Below are 18,744 nucleotides of genomic sequence, written 5' to 3'. Positions count from 1 at the left end.
TCTGCAGCACCGAATGAGCAAACACAAGGTCCTCCTCAGCCAGGGTATCAAACTTCTAGAACTTTGCAAAAGTGTTTGAACTTGACCAAGCAGCCGCTCGGCAAAGCTGTAATGCCGAGACCCCTCGGGCAGCCGCCCAAGAAGAGCCCACCTTCCTTGTGGAGTGTGCTTTTACTGATTTTGGAAGCGGCAATCCAGCCGCAGAATGAGCCTGCTGAATCGTGTTACAGATCAAGCGAGCAATAGTTAGCTTTGAAGCAGGAACACCCAGCTTGTTGGATGCATACAGGATAAACAGCGACTCAGTTTTCCTGACTCTAGCCGTTCTGGCTACATAAACCTTCAAAGCCCTGACTACATCCAGTAACTCGGAATCCTCCAAGTCACGAGTAGCCACAGGCACCACAATAGGTTCATATGAAAAGATGACACCACATTTGGCAGAAATTGCGGACGAGTCCGCAATTCTGCCCTGTCCATATGGAAAACCAAATAGGGGCTTTTATGTGACAAAGCCGCCAATTCTGACACACGCCTAGCCGAAGCCAAGGCTAATAGGCATGACCACCGTCCACGTGAGATATTTTAACTCCACGGTTTTAAGTGGCTCAAACCAGTGTGATTTCAGGAAACTCAACACAACGTAAAGATCCCAAGGTGCCACTGGAGGCACAAACGGGGGCTGAATATGCAGCCCTCCCTTTACAGACGTCTGAACTTCAGGTAGAGAAGCTAGATCTTTTTGAAAGAAAATGGATAGGGCCGAAATCTGGACCTTAATGGACCCCAATTTTAGGGCCAAAGTCACTCCCGACTGTAGGAAGTGAAGGAAACGGCCCAGCTGGAATTCCTCTGTAGGGGCATTCCTGGACTCACACCAAGCAACATATTTTCGCCGTATACGGTGATAATGTTTAGCCGTCACGTCCTTCCTAGCCTTTATTAGCGTAGGAATAACCTCATCCGGAATCCCTTATTCTACTAGGATCCGGCGTTCAACCGCCATGCCGCCAAACGCAGCCGCGGTAAGTCTTGGAACAGCCAAGGTCCCTGCTGCAACAGATCCTGCCTTAGAGGCAGAGGCCATGGGTCTTTTGTGAGCATTTCTTGCAGCTCTGGATACCAAGTCCTTCTTGGCCAATCCGGAACAATGAGTATTGTTCTCACTCCTCTTTTTCTTATGATTCTCAGCACCTTGGGTATGAGAGGAAGAGGAGGAAACACATAAACCGACTGGAACATCCACGGTGTCACCAGTGCGTCTACAGCTATCGCCTGAGGGGCTCTTGACCTGGCGCAATACCTCTGTAGCTTTTTGGTGAGTCGGGATGCCATCATATCCACCTGTGGCAGTTCCCACTGACCTACAATCTGCGCGAAGACTTCTTGATGAAGTCCCACTCTCCCGGGTGGAGGTCGTGCTTGCTGAGGAAGTCTGCTTCCCAGTTGTCCACTCTCGGAATGAACACTGTTGACAGTGCTCGTACGTGATTCTCCGCCCATCGAAGAATTCTGGTGGCTTCCGCCATCGCCACCCTGCTCCTTGTGCCGCCTTAGCGGTTTACATGAGCCACTGCGGTGATGTTGTCGGACTGAATCAGCACCGATTGGTTGCGAAGCAGGGTCTCCGCTTGACTTAGGGCGTTGTATATGGCCCTTAGTTCCAGGATATTGATGTGAAGGCAAGTCTCCTGACTTGACCACAGCCCTTGGAAACTTCTTCCCTGAGTGACTGCCCCCCACCCTCGGAGGCTTGCATCCGTGGTCACCAGGACCCAGTCCTGAATGCCGAACCTGCGGCCCTCGAGAAGGTGAGTACTCTGCAGCCACCACAGAAGAGACACCCTGGCCCTGGGGGATAGGGTGATCAGCCGATGCATCTGTAGATGCGATCCGGACCACTTGTCCAACAGATCCCATTGAAAAGGTCCTCGCATGGAACCTGCTGAAGGGAATGGCCTCGTATGACGCCACCATCTTTCCCTGGACACGAGTGCAGTGATGCACCGACACCTGTTTTGGTTTTAAGAGGTCACTGACCAGTGTCATGAGTTCCTGAGCCTTCTCCGTCGGGAGAAAAACCTTCTCCTGGTCTGCGTCCAGAATCATGCCCAGGAAGGGCAGACGCGTTGTAGGAATCAGCTGCGACTTTGGAATATTCAGAATCCAGCCGTGCTGTTGTAACACTTCCCGAGAGCGTGCTACACTAATCAACAACTGTTTTCTGGACCTCGCCTTTATGAGGAGATCGTCCAAGTATGGGATAATTGTGACTACTTGCTTTCGCAGGAGCACCATCATTACTGCCATTACCTTGGTAAACACTCTCGGTGCCGTGGACAGACCAAACGGCAACGTCTGGAATTGGTAATGACAATCCTGTACCACAAATCTGAGGTACTCCTGATGAGGTGGATAAACGGGTACATGAAGATAAGCATCCTTTATGTCCAGAGACACCATAAAATCCCCCTCCCTTGCGATGACCGCTCTGAGCGATTCCATCTTGAACTTGAACTTTTCAAGTATATGTTCAGGGATTTTAAATTCAGTATGTGTCTGACCGAACCATCTGGTTTCGGGACTACAACATGGTCGAATAATAACCCCGTCCTTGTTGAAGGAGGGGAACCTTGACCACCACCTGTTGAAGATACAATTTGTGAATTGCAGTTAACCCTGTTTCCCTCTCGGGGGGGGGGGAGCCGGCAGGGCCGTCAGTGAGGAGGCATCTTCTCAAAGTCCAGTTTGTATCCCTGAGACACAATATCTATTGCCCAGGGATCTAACAGGGAGTGAACCCACTTGTGGCTGAACTTACGAAAGCGTGCCACCTGTGGAGCCCCAACGACATGTGGTGGATTTTCGTAGAGGCCGGGGAGGACTTTTGTTCCTGGGAACTAGCTGTGTTGTGCAGCTGGTTTTCTCTGCCCCCGCCTCTGGCAAGAAAGGACGCACCTCGGACTTTCTTGTTTCTTTGTTCGAAAGGCTGCATTTGATAATGACGTGCTTTCCAAGGCTGTGCAAAAATACAAGGCAAAATATCAGAATTACCAGCTATAGCTGTGGAGACCAGGTCCGAGAACCTTTCTCCACACAATCCTCAGCCTTCCATATGCCACTTAAGTTGGCATCATCTGTCCATTGCATATTCTACAGGATACATCAAGCAGAAATCGACATAGCTTTGCCTCTGGGACCCAGTATACTCATGTCTCTTTTGGCATGTTTTATGATATATATCTCTTAAGACAGTATCTTTAATATATATATATATACCAAAATGTGCACGCTATCTGCAGGATCCCTGAGAATAGCTAGGGCTACCTTTTGGGAAAACGTGACACCCTAGGGGAAGATTCCCATCACATCCTGGCCCTAGTGGGGAAAGGATACTGCCTGAGACTTCTTTGTGGGAAGCTGCAGACTCTTGTCTGGAGATTCCCGCTCTTTTTCCTCATGAGAGGAGGGAAATTTACCTCAGCTTCTTTTCCCTTAAAATGTGTACCCTTGTGTCAGGGACAGATGAGTCATCAGTGATATGCAAATCATCTTTATTACAATAATCATATATTGAATACTTTTCTGCCATTTTGGCAGTAACTTTGCATTATCGTAGTCGACACTGGAGTCAAACTCCGTGTCGATATCAGTGTCCATTATTTTGGATAGTGAGCATTGTGAGACTCTGAAGGTCTCTGCGCCATAGGGACACACATGGGTAGATTTCCTGTCTGTTCTCTAATCTTTTGTGCAATAAATTCACCTTAGCACTTACACATATCCAAACAGGTGTCGGCGTTGTCGACGGAGACACCCTCTCACACACATATTAGTTCCATCTCCTCCTTAGGGGAGCCTTTTACCTCAGACATGTCGACACACACGTACTGACACACCACACACACAGGGGATGCTCTATTTGAAGACAGTTCCCCCTCAAGGCCCTTTGGAGAGACAGAGAGAGAGTATGCCAGCACACACCCCAGCGCTATATGACCCAGGAATCACACAGTAACGTAGTGTTAACCCAGTAGCTGCTGTATATATTGTTTTTACGCCAAATTTATGTGCCCCCCTCTCTTTTCACCCTCTTCTATAGTGCTTCTGCAGGGGAGAGCCTGGGGAGCTTCCTCTCAACGGAGCTGTGGAGAGAAAATGGCGCTGGTGAGTGCTGAGGAAGAAGCCCCGCCCCCTCAGCAGCGGGCTTCTGTCCCGCGATTTTGTGTAAAATAATGGCAGGGGATCATGCATATATACAGTGCCCAACTGTATATATGCCCACTTTGCCAAGAGGTCTCTAATTGCTGCCCAGGGCGCCCCCCCCTGCGCCCTGCACCCTACAGTGACCGGAGTGTGTGGGTGTAATGTGGGAGCAATGGCGCACAGCTGCAGTGCTGTGCGCTACCTCATATGAAGACTGGAGTCTTCTGCCGCCGCTTTTGAAGTCTTCTTGGTTCTCACGCCGGCTTCTGGCTCTGCGAAAGGGACGGCGGCACGTCTCTGGGATCGGACGACCAAGGGTGCGTTCCTGTGTTCGATCCCTCTGGAGCTAATGGTGTCCAGTAGCCTAAGAAGCACGACCTATCCGCAGTTAATAGGGCTGCTTCTCTCCCCTCAGTCCCACGTAGCAGAGAGTCTGTTGCCAGCAGATCTCTCTGAAAATAAAAAATCCTAACAAAATACTTTCTATCTAGCAAGCTCAGGAGAGCTCACTAAAGTGCACCCAGCTCGTCCGGGCACAGATTCTAACTGAGGTCTGGAGGAGGGACATAGAGGGAGTGCACACCAGTATTCCTAATTCTTTCTTAAAGTGCCCTGTCTCCTGCGGAGCCCGTCTATTCCCCATGGTCCTTACGGAATCCCCAGCATCCACTAGGACGTTAGAGAAATATATATATATATATATATATATATATATATATATATATACACACATACACACACACACACACGAGTCATTGTACGGGGGTTACGCCTCTTAGGAGACGGACCACATTTTGTTCTTATTCAGAGATGTTTTGTCTGATGTTGCTATTTTTTTTTTTTTTTTTTAATACAGTATGTTGAACCAATTTCTCTGATTTTTTTTTGGTCGATGTTTGTTATCGACTTGTTACAGATTGACAATTCTGAAATTGTCTATTTTTCTCAATAAAAAGTTTATGATTAAGAAAAAAAAAAAAAGCAATGGAACTCATTAATTGGAATGATTACTGCTGCTTCAGGAAGCCAAACACAGCTCCTGACCGCTCCCTCTATGTAAGATGCTGCCCAAGAATCAGTGTCATTACCTTTTAATCCCTGTCAGTTTATCTCCCCACCAGTAGCAGTCACAGCCACTGCCTGAAAAATAATCCGGAGGGCTTGCCAAGTAGCAGAGTAATAGTGCTGCAGCCCCTGCAGTGATGGTACGACAGGGAGGTAGCTCCCACTGATAAAGTGCAGGAGGATAGAGGCAGCGACAGAAGGGAACGCAGAGCGCATCCGGCGCCTCCCACTCCAGCAGCAGCCACTCACCGAAGACCCGGCTCCGAGTCTCAGCCGGGCGGTCCTCTACGGGCGGCGAGTGTGTGAAGCCATTCGGTGTTCCAGCGGCAGGAGGAATGAGCTCACACTAATTCCCACATCTGTAAAACCTGACTAAAGTTACTACATTTAGTTATGGGGGGGGGGGGGGGGGGGGGGGACATTTTGCTATTTGAAATTTTGCCTTTTTATAGAAGCTAATTGAAAATGGGACCAATATGCAATATTATAAGTTGCACAAACGTAAATTGTGCATTAGAAGTATTGTTATATGCAGTATGTTAACAAAAATATATGGCTATATCACAGAAAAATGTAATCACAGGGTGGAATTCAGTTTATCACAGCTCTCACTAATGAGCAACCGACAGACCAATTCAATTATTTTTGGCGCTCATTAGTTATTGCGCTTGTTGTGCACAAATGCACTGGGTTTAGCTTCGAAAATTGGCTAATCACTTCCTAATTTAAGCACTCAAATTGCCGTTTGGACTTTTCACACATTTCTACTTACCATCTCAGGAGGCTGCGAAGCAGGAATGACAGCGCAAGTGGCACTCAATTCTAACCAGAGCAACAACTGAATTGCTCAGTCAAGTGTCCATTTGTTAAAGCCACAATAAAAATAATTAACACCCCACCCCCAACAACATCCAGAGTAACTGCATATGTAAAGCTTTATTACCGTCCTGGAGCGTCCTCCCCCCCCCCCCCCCCCCCCCCCCCCCCTCTCTCCCTAAAGCCCCTGGCCTGCTACGTGCAGCTGTTTTTCCGCAAGGTTCCTGTTGCTAGTCTCCCAGCCTTGGGTGAAAGCTGGGGCATTTGCTGCTGCAAAAGCAGGTCTGATTCTGACTGGTCCTCATGCCTAACTCCCTCTCTCACAGCCAGGGGCAAACTGAAATGTTAAGCAACTCAGGTGGTGGTGCAGCTTATAATATTATTATAGACACTGTTTTCCTTTATTAGATGTTGACAATTTGGAATTAGAACATTAATACAGGTTGAGTATCCCTTATCCAAAATGCTTGGGACCAGAGGTATTTTGGATATGGGATTTTTCCGTATTTTGGAATAATTGCATACCATAATGAGATATCATGGTAATGGGACCTAAATCTAAGCACAGAATGCATTTATGTTACATATACACCTTATACACACAGCCTGAAGGTAATTTTAGCCAATATATTTTATAACTTTGTGCATTAAACAAAGTGCGTGTACAGTCACACAATTCATTTATGTTTCATATACACCTTATACACACAGCCTGAAGGTCATTTAATACAATATTTTTAATAACTTTGTGTATTAAACAAAGTTTATGTACATTGAGCCATCAAAAAACAAAGGTTTCACTATCTCATTCTCACTCAAAAAAGTCCGTATTTCGGAATATTCCGTATTTCGGAATATTTGGATATGGGATACTCAACCTGTATATTACTAATTTTAACTGCCAAACACCTTTTGATGTTTCATTTTGTCATGTAGATCACAAAAACTTAATACACTTAAAGCAGCTACGAGTGCAAGGTTATAGCATAAAAAAAAAAAAAAAATACCTGGACAATCTCCTGATCTTGGCAGACATAGGTTGTTCCCTCAAAGGGCTGTGATCTTGAATAAATCCAAGGAGAACTTTGCTGTGGCAGTACATAGGATTCTATTCCCTTTTGCAGCAATGTCATATCAAATCCAGGGTACAACATCTTCTCTACCTCTTTAAGACCATGTGGCAAAAGTTGTATACTGGAAATAAAAGAAGCCACAGCCCTAATAACATTGGCCTTGTTATGTTTGTTACCGTGTGAAGGATATGATGCCATGCATTTTCTATGAAAGCTTTCCATTATTTTCTCTGGAACAATGTCATTGCCAAGAAGACAGGCAAGAAGAGGCAGGTCTGAAAGACCGAGGCCCAGTTCTCCACAAAAGGATTCTCTTGAGTACATTAGAGTGACCAGATTATCTAAGCAAAGTTTGTTAATGGAAAAGTATGGGGCAGTGTTGAAGATGAGATAGTCACTATCCTCCCCTAAAATTCCAAGACAATTATGTTTCAGGGCATATGCAGCAACTTCATAATCTCCTTCAACTTGTGAACAAATTATTTCCTGACCAAGAGACATTAAAGCAAATCTTGTAAAAGTAGATATTCCAGAAGGAATAAAGAACATATTCCGACCAGGCTGCTGCCTATGAGACTTAACGAAGGAGAAAATTTTGGAAACTTCTTTGTTGTTCTGTAACCGCCGTTTAACCCATTCTGCTCTCTTCTTCTCCTCTATAACACCATCAAAAACAAATACAAGTCGAATACCAGCATTCTTAAAGGCGGTAATGAAGTTATGTAAACTGTCAAGATATTCCTTCCACTGGCCTCCATGAACCCAACCATTTGGTGTGTACCAGGTGCGTAGACAGCACATTGCATCAACGACAACAGTAGGAGCACAATCCGGATAAGAAGACATGTGCCTTTTAGCTAAAGTACGTAAGTTGACTGTGCTGCAAACATTGAGACACTGATTCTGCACAAAACCCTGTAGTCCTTTGATGCCCATTGCTGATAAAAAAAAATGTTGAAACAAAAATCAACCTGTGATGAGACAAAAAGCAGATTAATATACATAAACACTTGGAAAACCTATAACAAAACATTTCAAATATTATTGTTGTTCAAAGGGTTAAATATCTTTTGAGATCAGCATTACTCGTTGGGGCTCTGTGTCTAGGTGTGGTGAACATCGAGGCAGCTCTTGACTTATACATCATGCATGTCGGCAGTTTCTTTTTATCCCTCTATCAGCCTCAGAAACATTATGTGGGAGATGTATCAAACCTTGGAGAGAGACAAAATACCAACCAATAAGCTTGTGTAATTTTTCAAATACAGCCTGTAAAATGGAAGTTAGAAGCTGATAGGCTGGTACTTTATCTCTCTACGAGGCTTGATACATATGCCCCTAAATGAGCGTGAAAGTAAAATTGTGGACTTGTGGAAAATGTTAAATTAACAGAATAAGATTTACCCAAAGGACACAATTTATTATAGGGTAAGAATAACAGTGCAGGGTAGATTGCTTTTTGGACAATATTCTTTGTAAAAAGGTGTTGCTATAGGATAACATGTTGTTTAGAACAGAAATGTCTGTTTGCCCATACATATATAGAATAATAATCCTGTCCTGAGCTATAGTAAGGATTGTTAATACTATAGTGGAAATTCAATTAGCAGCAGTCATTTACCGCACGATAAATGATCCCCCAAGGCTATTCAATTAGCACTGAAGTGAGCCCCCCAGCTTCAATTTGTCCCTGTTTGAAAATCTTTGAAAAGATTTTCTATGTTTTATTTGTTAGAGATTACAATCACAATCTAGAGGGGGGCACAATGCAGGGGAAGTAATCAGGAGTGGTCTTCCAGGTTCAGGCAAAAGTGAAAACTGGGTTTTGAATCACTGCTTGAAAAATTGTAGGTTGTTGGAGAGTCTAGGTGGGAAGAGGCATGGATTTCCATAATTGTGGAGGCAAAAGTGGGAGGAGATAAGGAGAGTAGAGAAAAGTTGAAGGTCAGAGGTGAAACAGAGAGGTCATGTTGGTGCATAAGTAGTGATGAGGTAAGAGATGTTTTAAATGGAAGCATTGATGAGGGTAAGCAATGTGAAGTGAATTCTGGAAGGAAAAGGGACAGTACGGATGGTGTAATGTTAGAATTACTGCCTCACACCACTGACGTTATGGGTTCGATTGCCATGGCCCCTACTGTGTGGAGTTTGTATATTCTCCCCTTGTGTGGGTTTCCTCCGGGTGCTCTGGTTTCCTCTCACAATCCACAAATAAACTGGTAGGTTAATTGGCTCCCAACAATGTGTGTGTGTGTGTGTGTGTGTGTACACATGTAATAATAGGATTTTAATACCTACCGGTAAATCCTTTTCTCTTAGTCCGTAGAGGTTGCTGGGGACTACAAAAGGACCATGGGGTATAGACGGGATCCCAGGAGACATGGGCACTTTAAGACTTTAAATGGGTGTGAACTGGCTCCTCCCTCTATGCCCCTCCTCCAGACCTCAGTTATAGGTACTGTGCCCAGGGAGACGGACATTTCGAGGAAAAGGATTTTTGTTAAACTAAGGGTGAGATACATACCAGCTCACACCACAACACACCGTACAACGTGGCTTTTAACTAAATACCAGTTAACGGCATGAACCAAAATCAGCAACAGGCTGATCTTAACCGAAACACAACTTTTGTGTAACATAAACAATAACTAATAACAAGTACTGCAGATAGAGAAGCATCCTCTACGGACTAAGAGAAAAGGATTTACCGGTTGGTATTAAAATCCTATTTTCTCATACGTCCTCGAGGATGCTGGGGACTCCAAAAGGACCATGGGGTTTATACCAGGGTTGCCGACTTCTGGGCTGCTCTCTCCGGGAGAGAGCAGCCCGTCGGCTCAGCAGGGGGATGGGGGGGGGGTGCCTGAGGTGACGTGCAGGGGGCGGGCCAGAGGCGTAACGGGGGTGGGGCAGATGCAGAACGGGGCGGGGCTTCCAGGCAGCGTCATTTAAGCCACGCCCCCCGCTGTGTAATGCCGCAATTACCGGCATTATACAGCAGGGGGCGTGGTAACGATGACGCGATTCAACAAGAATCGCGTCATCACCTGCCCGGACCGCCCACTTTACTCGTTAAGTGGGCGGCGGGCAGGGGGTGACCCCCGTAAATCGGGAGACTTGCCTGCTCTTCCGGGGGGCCGGGAGGGTCACCCGTTTTTCGGGAGCCTCCCGGCCATTCCGGGAGGGTAGGCAAGTATGGTTTATACCAAAGCTCCAGACCGGGTGGGAGAGTGCGGACGACTGTGCAGCACCGATTGAGCAAACATGAGGTCCTCATCAGCAAGGGTATCAAACTTGCAGAACTTAGCAAAAGTGTTTGAACCTGACCAAGTAGCTGCTCGGCAAAGCTGAACCGCCGAGACTCCACGGGCAGCCGCACAAGATGAGCCCACCTTCCTGGTAGAATGGGCCTTCACCGACTTCGGTAACGGCAATCCAGCCGTAGAATGAGCATGCCGAATCGTATTACAGATCCAGCGTGCAATAGTCTGCTTAGAAGCAGGAGCCCCAAGTTTGTTGGAAGCATACAGGATAAACAGAGCCTCCATTTTCCTAATACGAGCCGTTCTGGCTACATAAATTTGCAAAGCTCTGACTACATCGAGAGACTTTGAATCAGCCAAGGCTTCAGCAGCCACAGGCACCACAATAGGTTGGTTCATGTGAAACGAAGAAACCATCTTTGGCAGTAATTGTTGACGAGTTCTCAATTCCGCTCTATCCACATGGAAGATCAAATAGGGGCTCTTGTGAGACAAAGCCGCTAATTCCGACACCCGCCTTTCGGACGCCAAGGCCAAAAGCATGACCACTTTCCAAGTGAGAAATTTCAACTCAACCTTCTGTAAAGGTTCAAACCAATGTGACTGAAGGAACTGCAACACCACGTTATGGTCCCACGGTGCCACAAATGGAGGTTGGATGTGCAGCACATCTTTCACGAAAGTCTGAACTTCTGGAAGGGAGGCCAATTCTTTTTGAAAGAAGATTGATAAGGCCGAAATCTGCACTTTAATGGAGCCAAACTTTAGGCCAGCATCCACACCTGCTTGCAAAAAATGGAGAAAACGACCCAGCTGAAATTCTTCCGTAGGAGCCTTCTTGGATTCACACCAAGACACATATTTTCTCCAAATATGGTGATAATGCTTTGCCGTTACTTCCTTTCTAGCTTTAAGCAGAGTGGGGATGACTTCCTTGGGAATACCCTTCCGAGCTAGGATTTGGCGTTCAACCGCCACGCCGTCAAACGCAACCGCGGTAAATATTGGAACACGCATGGCCCTTGCTGTAACAGGTCCTCTCTTAGAAGAAGAGGCCAGGTATCTCCTATGAGTAATTCCTGAAAATCCGGATACCAGGCCCTCCGTGGCCAATCTGGAACAATGAGTATCGCCTGAACCCTTGTTCTTCTTACGATCCTTATCACCTTTGGAATGAGTGGAAGTGGAGGGAACACACATACCGACTGAAACACCCACGGTGTCACCAGGGCGTCCACTGCACTGGCTTGAGGGTCCCTCGACCTGGAACAATATCTCTGAAGCTTCTTGTTGAGGCGAGACGCCAACATGTCTATTTGAGGAATTCCCCAATGACTTGTCACTTCTGCAAAGACCTCTTGATGAAGACCCCACACTCCTGGATTGATAAAGCTGCAGGACCAGCAGCAAAACGCGTCAGAAAGGAAGCCATTGGAATTTACTGCCTAGTGTGTCCGGACCAGGACTGGACTTTGTTTTAGCAAAACAGCTGTGGTGAATACCATCAACAGGAATACCACGAATCCTCTACATCTAATGAGGACCCGCAAGTTTGAACTTTCATATGAGTTAATCTCAAGGGACTATACCTCCAGCGGATATATGTGGTAAATAACTGTTTACTTGTGGACTGCGCTGTCAGCCCTGTGCGAACAAATCACCTATCTGCTATCCGGTCTTTACCAAACAGGAACGGATCACACAGAAAAAAACAGTTATTAATCTGAGCCTTTTTAGTTTTTAGTGATATTTTTTGTTTCATATATGTGGATGCTTATGTCAGTTAAGCGATTTTATGGTCTATTATATATTAATAATTATTACTCAATCTTTCTCTTTCTATTTAAGTAATTGTTTATTAGCGCTGCTACCTGTTTTTTTTTCTTTTGTGCTCTAATCTGGGTGTGACTACCCCATATATTTAGCAGCAGCTTTAGAGAAACAGCACATTAAAGCGCCCGATCTTTTATCTCTTTGATAAATATTCCTTTTGGATGGAGATCGTGTCTGCCGAGGAAGTCTGCTTCCCAGTTGTTCACGCCCGGAATGAAGACCGCTGACAGAGCGCTTGCATGTTTTTCCACCCAGCGGAGAACTTTTGTGGCCTCCGCCATCGCCGCTCTGCTCTTTGTTCCACCCTGGCGGTTTATGTATGCCACTGCTGTAATGTTGTCCGACTGAATCAGGACAGGTATCCGGCGAAGATGTTCTGCTTGTAGAAGGCCGTTGTAGATGGCTCTTAATACCAGAATGTTTATGTGCAGACAAGCTTCCTGGCTTGACCATTTCCCTTGGAAAATTTTCCCCCTGTGTGACTGTTCCCCAGCCTCAGAGACTTACATCCGTGGTCACGAGGACCCAATCCTAGATCCCGAACCTGTGTCCCTCTAGGAGGTGAGAACTTTGGAGCCACCACAGGAGAGATACTCTGGTCCTGGAAGATAGGCTTATTTTCCGGTGCATGTGTAGGTGAGACCCGGACCACTTGTCCAACAGGTCCCACTGAAACACCCTGGCATGGAACCTGCCAAACAGAATGGCTTCGTAGGCCGCCACCATCTTCCCCAGCACCCGAGTGCATTGATGAATCGACACTCTTGCCGGTTTCAGAATCTCCTTGACCATGTTTTGGATTTCCAGAGCTTTTTCTACTAGGAGAAACACTCTCTGCAGTTTTGTGTCCAGGATCATGCCTAAGAATGACAGCTGTGTTGTCGGAACCAACTGTGGCTTTGGCAAATTTAGGAGCCAGCCATGTTGTTGCAGGACTGTCAGGGAGAGTGCAACGTTTCTTAGTAACTGCTCCTTTGATCTCGCCTTTATCAGGAGATCGGCCAAGTACGGGATAATTGTGACACCCTGCTTGCGCAGGAGCACCACCATTTCCGCCATTACCTTGGTGAAAATCCTCGGAGCCGTGGAAAGACCAAACGGCAACGTCTGAAATTGGTAATGACAATCCTGAACAGCAAACCTCAGGTAAGCTTGATGTGAAGGATATATTGGGACATGTAAGTATGCATCTTTGATGTCGACTGACGCCATAAAATCCCCCCCCTTACAGACTGGAGATCACTGCTCGGAGAGAATCCATCTTGAATTTGAATCTTTTCAGATGTAAATTGAGGGATTTTATGTTCAGAATCGGTCTGACCGAGCCATCCGGCTTCGGGACCACGAACAGACTTGAATTTAAACCTTCTCCCCGTTGTGACGGGGGTACCGTGACAATGACTTGATGTTGACACAGCTTTTGTATCGCAGCGCATACTATATCCCTTTCCGGAAGAGAAGCTGGCAAGGCCGATTTGAAAAAACAGTGAGGGGCACGTCTTGAAATTCCAGTTTGTACCCTTGGGTCACTATTTCTGGTACCCAAGAATCTAGGGCCGAGCAAGCCCAGACTTGACTGAAGAGTTGAAGACGTGCCCCCACCGGTGCGGCCTCCAGCAGCGGAGCCCCAGCGTCATGCAGTGGTTTTGGTAGAAGCCGGGGAGGACTTCTGCTCTTGGGAGCCTGCCACAGCCGGCGACCTTTTTCCCATTCCCCTACCTCTAGCAGCAAGGAAGGAGGAGCCTCGTCCTTTTTTTAATTTATTAGACCGAAAGGACTGCATCTGATAATGGGGCATTTTCTTTTGATGAGCAGGGTCATAAGGTAGAAAAGAAGACTTACCCGCGGTAGCTGTAGATACCAGGTCCGCGAGGCCCTCACCAAACAAAACACCGCCCTTATACAGCAAAGACTCCATAGCCTTCTTAGAGTCAGCATCACCATTCCATTGATGAGTCCATAATGCTCTTCTAGCCGAGACCGCCATGGCATTGGCCCTTGATCCCAAGAGGACAATATCTCTCGCAACCTCCCTGAGGTAGACTGCAGTGTCCCTGATATGACCCAGTGTCAAAAGCATGCTATCCCTATCCAGGGTGTCTAATTCAGATGACAAGTTATCTGCCCACTTTTCAATCGCAGGTCTGAGCAGCGTACCTGTAGTGATAGAAATAGATTCCAAGGTAGTTTCCTGCTTACGATCCGCAGGCTCCTTTAGGGCTGCCGTGTCAGGGAACGGAAGCGCCACCTTCTTGGACAATCGTGCTAGAACTTTTTCCACAGAGGGCGTTGACTCCCACTTTTCCCTGTCCTCAGAGGGGAACGGATATGCCATAAGAATCCTCTTGGGAATCAGTAACTTTTTGCCAGGAATTTCACAGGCCTTTTCAAAAAGAGTGTTCAGCTCATGAGAGGGAGGAAACGTTACCTCAGGTTTCTTTCCCTTAAACATACAGACCCTAGTATCAGGAACAGCCGGGTCTTCCGTGATATGTAACACGTCTTTAATTGCCACAATCATGTACTGAATGCTCTTAACCAGTTTAGGATTCTATCTGGCATCACTATAGTCGACACTGGAATCCGAATCCGTGTCGGTATCTGTGTCTGCTATTTGGGTAAACCGTTTCTGTGACCCTGAGGGAGTCTGCGTTTGGGATAAAGCATCTTCCATGGATTGTCTCCATGTTTGGTTCTGAGCCTCAGATTTATCCTATCTTTTATTTAACAAAGCCACATTTGCATTCAAGACACTCCACATATTTACCCAATCAGCAGTGGGCGGTGCCGACAGATTCACTCCCCCACTCTGTTCTGTCCCCATTCCAGCCTCCTCCTGGGAAGAGCATTTAGCCTCAGACATGTCGACACACTCGTACAGACACCCACTACCACACTGGGCTATAGGGGACAGACCCATAATAAGGCCTATTAGAGAAACACAGAGAGAGTATGCCAGCTCGCACCCAGCGCCTATCCTGGTCTGAAAGTATATATATATATATATATATATATATATATATATATATTAAACAACCCAGACCTGTCAGCGCTTTTTATAATAATAATAAATCAACACACCACATTGATGTGTGTGTCCCCCCCCCCCCGTTTAGCACCCTGTTACTTGTGACAGAAGTGTAGGAGGCCAGGACCAGCATCTCTGCAGCACACTGTGAAGAGAAAAATGGCGCTGAATAGAGCTGGGAGGACCAAGCCCCACCCCCTGAATGGCGTACTTATGTCCCGCTATTTCTTTATACTGGCGGGGGTCTGTATACAGTGCCTAAGCACTATATATTACTTCTGCCAGGCTGAACTTGAGGCAATATTGCTGCCCAGGGGGCCCCCCCCTGCGCCCTGCACCCATGTAGTGCCGCTTGTGTGTGGGAGCAATGGTGCGCAGCGCGACCGCTGCGCAGTACCTCTGACACTGAAGTCTTCTGTCGTCTTTACTGAAGTATTCTGTACTTCGGTTACTCACCCGGCTTCTTTCTTCTGGCTCTGTGAGGGGGGACGACGGCGCGGCTCCGGGAACGAGCAGCTAGGCTATACAAAGTGATCAGACCCTCTGGAGCTAATGGTGTCCAGTAGCCTAAGAAGCAGAGCCTTAAACTCACAGAAGTAGGTCTGCTTCTCTCCCCTCAGTCCCACGAAGCAGGGAGCCTGTTGCCAGCAGTGCTCCCTGAAAATAATAAACCTAAATCAAGTCTTTTTCAGAGAAACTCAGGAGAGCTCCCCTGTTGTGTGTCCAGTCTCTCTGGGCACAGAATCTAACTGAGGTTTGTAGGAGGGGCATAGAGGGAGGAGCCAGTTCACACCCATTTAAAAAGTCTTAAAGTGCCCATGTCTCCTGGGATCCCATCTATACCCCATGGTCCTTTTGGAGTCCCCAGCATCCTCTAGGACGTATGAGAAATAGGTAATTTAGAATGTCAGGGCAGTGACAGGTTCACATCAGGGACTGATGTGAATGGCCAAATATTCTCTCTGTAAAGCGTTGCTTGTGTGTGCTATATAAATATCTATTAATAAAGAATACATAAAAGGAAGTCAGTGTAGGGAATTACTAACACCACTTTCATGTTGCCAAAATAACCCAAGGTTATTACCGGGTCGAGGTGCAGTGAAAGCGCGAAAGTGAATAACCCAGGTCGAGTAACCCAGCATTTCAACCCAGGTTAAAATAAGAATTTACTCACCGGTAATTCTATTTCTCGTAGTCCGTAGTGGATGCTGGGAACTCCGTAAGGACCATGGGGAACAGCGGGCTCCGAAGGAGGCTGGGCACTCTAGAAAGATTTATGACTACCTGGTGTGCACTGGCTCCTCCCACCATGACCCCCCTCCAAGCCTCAGTTAGGACACTGTGCCCGGATGAGCTGACATAATAAGGAAGGATTTAGAATCCCGGGTAAGACTCTTACCAGCCACACCAATCACACCGTACAACTCGTGATACTATATCCAGTTTGACAGTATGAAAACAACTGAGCCTCTCAACAGATGGCTCAACAATAACCCTTTAGTTAACAATAACTATTTACAAGTATTGCAGACAATCCGCACTTGGGATGGGCGCCCAGCATCCACCACGGACTACGAGAAATAGAATTACCGGTGAGTAAATTCTTATTTTCTCTGACGTCCTAGTGGATGCTGGGAACTCCGTAAGGACCATGGGGATTATACAAAAGCTCCCAAACGGGCGGGAGAGTGCGGATGACTCTGCAGCACCGAATGAGAGAACTCCAGGTCCTCCTCAGCCAGGGTATCAAATTTGTAGAATTTTGCAAACGTGTTTGCCCCTGACCAAGTAGCTGCTCGGCAAAGTTGTAAAGCCGAGACCCCTCGGGCAGCCGCCCAAGATGAGCCCACCTTCCTTGTGGAATGGGCATTTACAGATTTTGGCTGTGGCAGGCCTGCCACAGAATGTGCAAGCTGAATTGTACTACAAATCCAGCGAGCAATAGACTGCTTAGAAGCAGGAGCACCCAGCTTGTTGGGTGCATACAGGATAAACAGCGAGTCAGATTTTCTGACTCCAGCCGTCCTGGAAACATATATTTTCAGGGCCCTGACAACGTCTAGCAACTTGGAGTCCTCCAAATCCCTAGTAGCCGCAGGCACCACAATAGGCTGGTTCAGGTGAAACGCTGACACCACCTTAGGGAGAAATTGGGGACGAGTCCTCAATTCTGCCCTATCCATATGGAAAATCAGATAAGGGCTTTTACATGATAAAGCCGCCAATTCTGACACTCGCCTGGCTGAAGCCAAGGCCAATAACATGACCACTTTCCACGTGAGATATTTCAGATCCACGGTTTTTAGTGGCTCAAACCATGGTGATTTTAAGAAACTCAACACCACGTTGAGATCCCAAGGTGCCACAGGAGGCACAAACGGGGGCTGAATATGCAGCACTCCTTTCACAAATGTCTGAACTTCAGGTACTGAAGCTAGTTCTTTTTGAAAGAAAATCGACAGAGCCGAGATCTGTACTTTAATGGAGCCTAGTTTTAGGCCCATATTCACTCCTGCTTGCAGGAAATGCAGAAATCGACCTAGTTGAAATTCCTCTGTTGGGGCCTTTTGGGCCTCGCACCATGCAACATATTTCCGCCATATGCGGTGATAATGCTTTGCCGTAACATCTTTCCTGGCCTTAATAAGCGTAGGAATGACTTCTTCCGGAATACCCTTTTCCTTTAGGATCCGGTGTTCAACCGCCATGCCGTCAACGCAGCCGCGGTAAGTCTTGGAACAGACAGGGCCCCTGCTGTAGCAGGTCCTGTCTGAGCGGTAGAGGCCACGGGTCCTCTGAGAGCATCTCTTGAAGTTCCGGGTACCACGCTCGTCTTGGCCAATCCGGAACCACGAGAATTGTGTTTACTCCTCGCTTTCTTATTATTCTCAATACCTTTGGTATGAGAGGCAGAGGAGGGAACACATAAACCGACTGGTACACCCACGGTGTCACTAGAGCGTCCACAGCTACCGCCTGAGGGTCCCTTGACCTGGCGCAATATCTTTTTAACTTTTTGTTGAGGCGGGACGCCATCATGTCCACCTGTGGTTTTTCCCAACGGTTTACCAGCATCTGGAAGACTTCTGGATGAAGTCCCCACTCTCCCGGGTGGAGGTCGTGTCTGCTGAGGAAGTCTGCTTCCCAGTTGTCCACTCCCGGAATGAACACTGCTGACAGTGCTAGTACATGATTCTCCGCCCATCGGAGGATTCTTGTGGCTTCTGCCATCGCCATCCTGCTTCTTGTGCCGCCCTGTCGATTTACATGGGCGACTGCCGTGATGTTGTCTGACTGGATCAGCACCGGCTGGTGTAGGAGCAGGGATTTTGCTTGACTTAGGGCATTGTAGATGGCCCTTAGTTCCAGAATATTTATGTGAAGGGAAGTCTCCTGACTCGACCATAGTCCTTGGAAGTTTCTTCCCTGTGTGACTGCCCCCCAGCCTCGAAGGCTGGCA

At 47.0% G+C, this 18,744-nt stretch overlaps 1 protein-coding gene across 4 annotated transcripts in view; it reads right to left on the bottom strand.

Moving 5' to 3' along the window:
• Window positions 1-18,744, bottom strand: part of FAM120B (family with sequence similarity 120 member B) — a 650,519-nt gene that overhangs the window by 611,491 nt on the left and 20,284 nt on the right. For all 4 annotated transcript variants that reach the window (XM_063917695.1, XM_063917694.1, XM_063917697.1 and 1 more), the window contains one exon: window positions 7,095-8,131. In XM_063917695.1, coding sequence (XP_063773765.1) covers window positions 7,095-8,096 — 1,002 coding nt within the window. In that variant the 5' untranslated portion in view covers window positions 8,097-8,131. The remainder of the gene's footprint in view (window positions 1-7,094; window positions 8,132-18,744) is intronic.

This window comes from Pseudophryne corroboree, chromosome 4 (assembly GCF_028390025.1).
Source record: "Pseudophryne corroboree isolate aPseCor3 chromosome 4, aPseCor3.hap2, whole genome shotgun sequence".
Classification (NCBI taxonomy): domain Eukaryota; kingdom Metazoa; phylum Chordata; class Amphibia; order Anura; family Myobatrachidae; genus Pseudophryne; species Pseudophryne corroboree.
The sequence above is the reverse complement of the archived record's forward strand: the minus strand, read 5'-3'. Positions and strand labels throughout refer to the sequence as shown.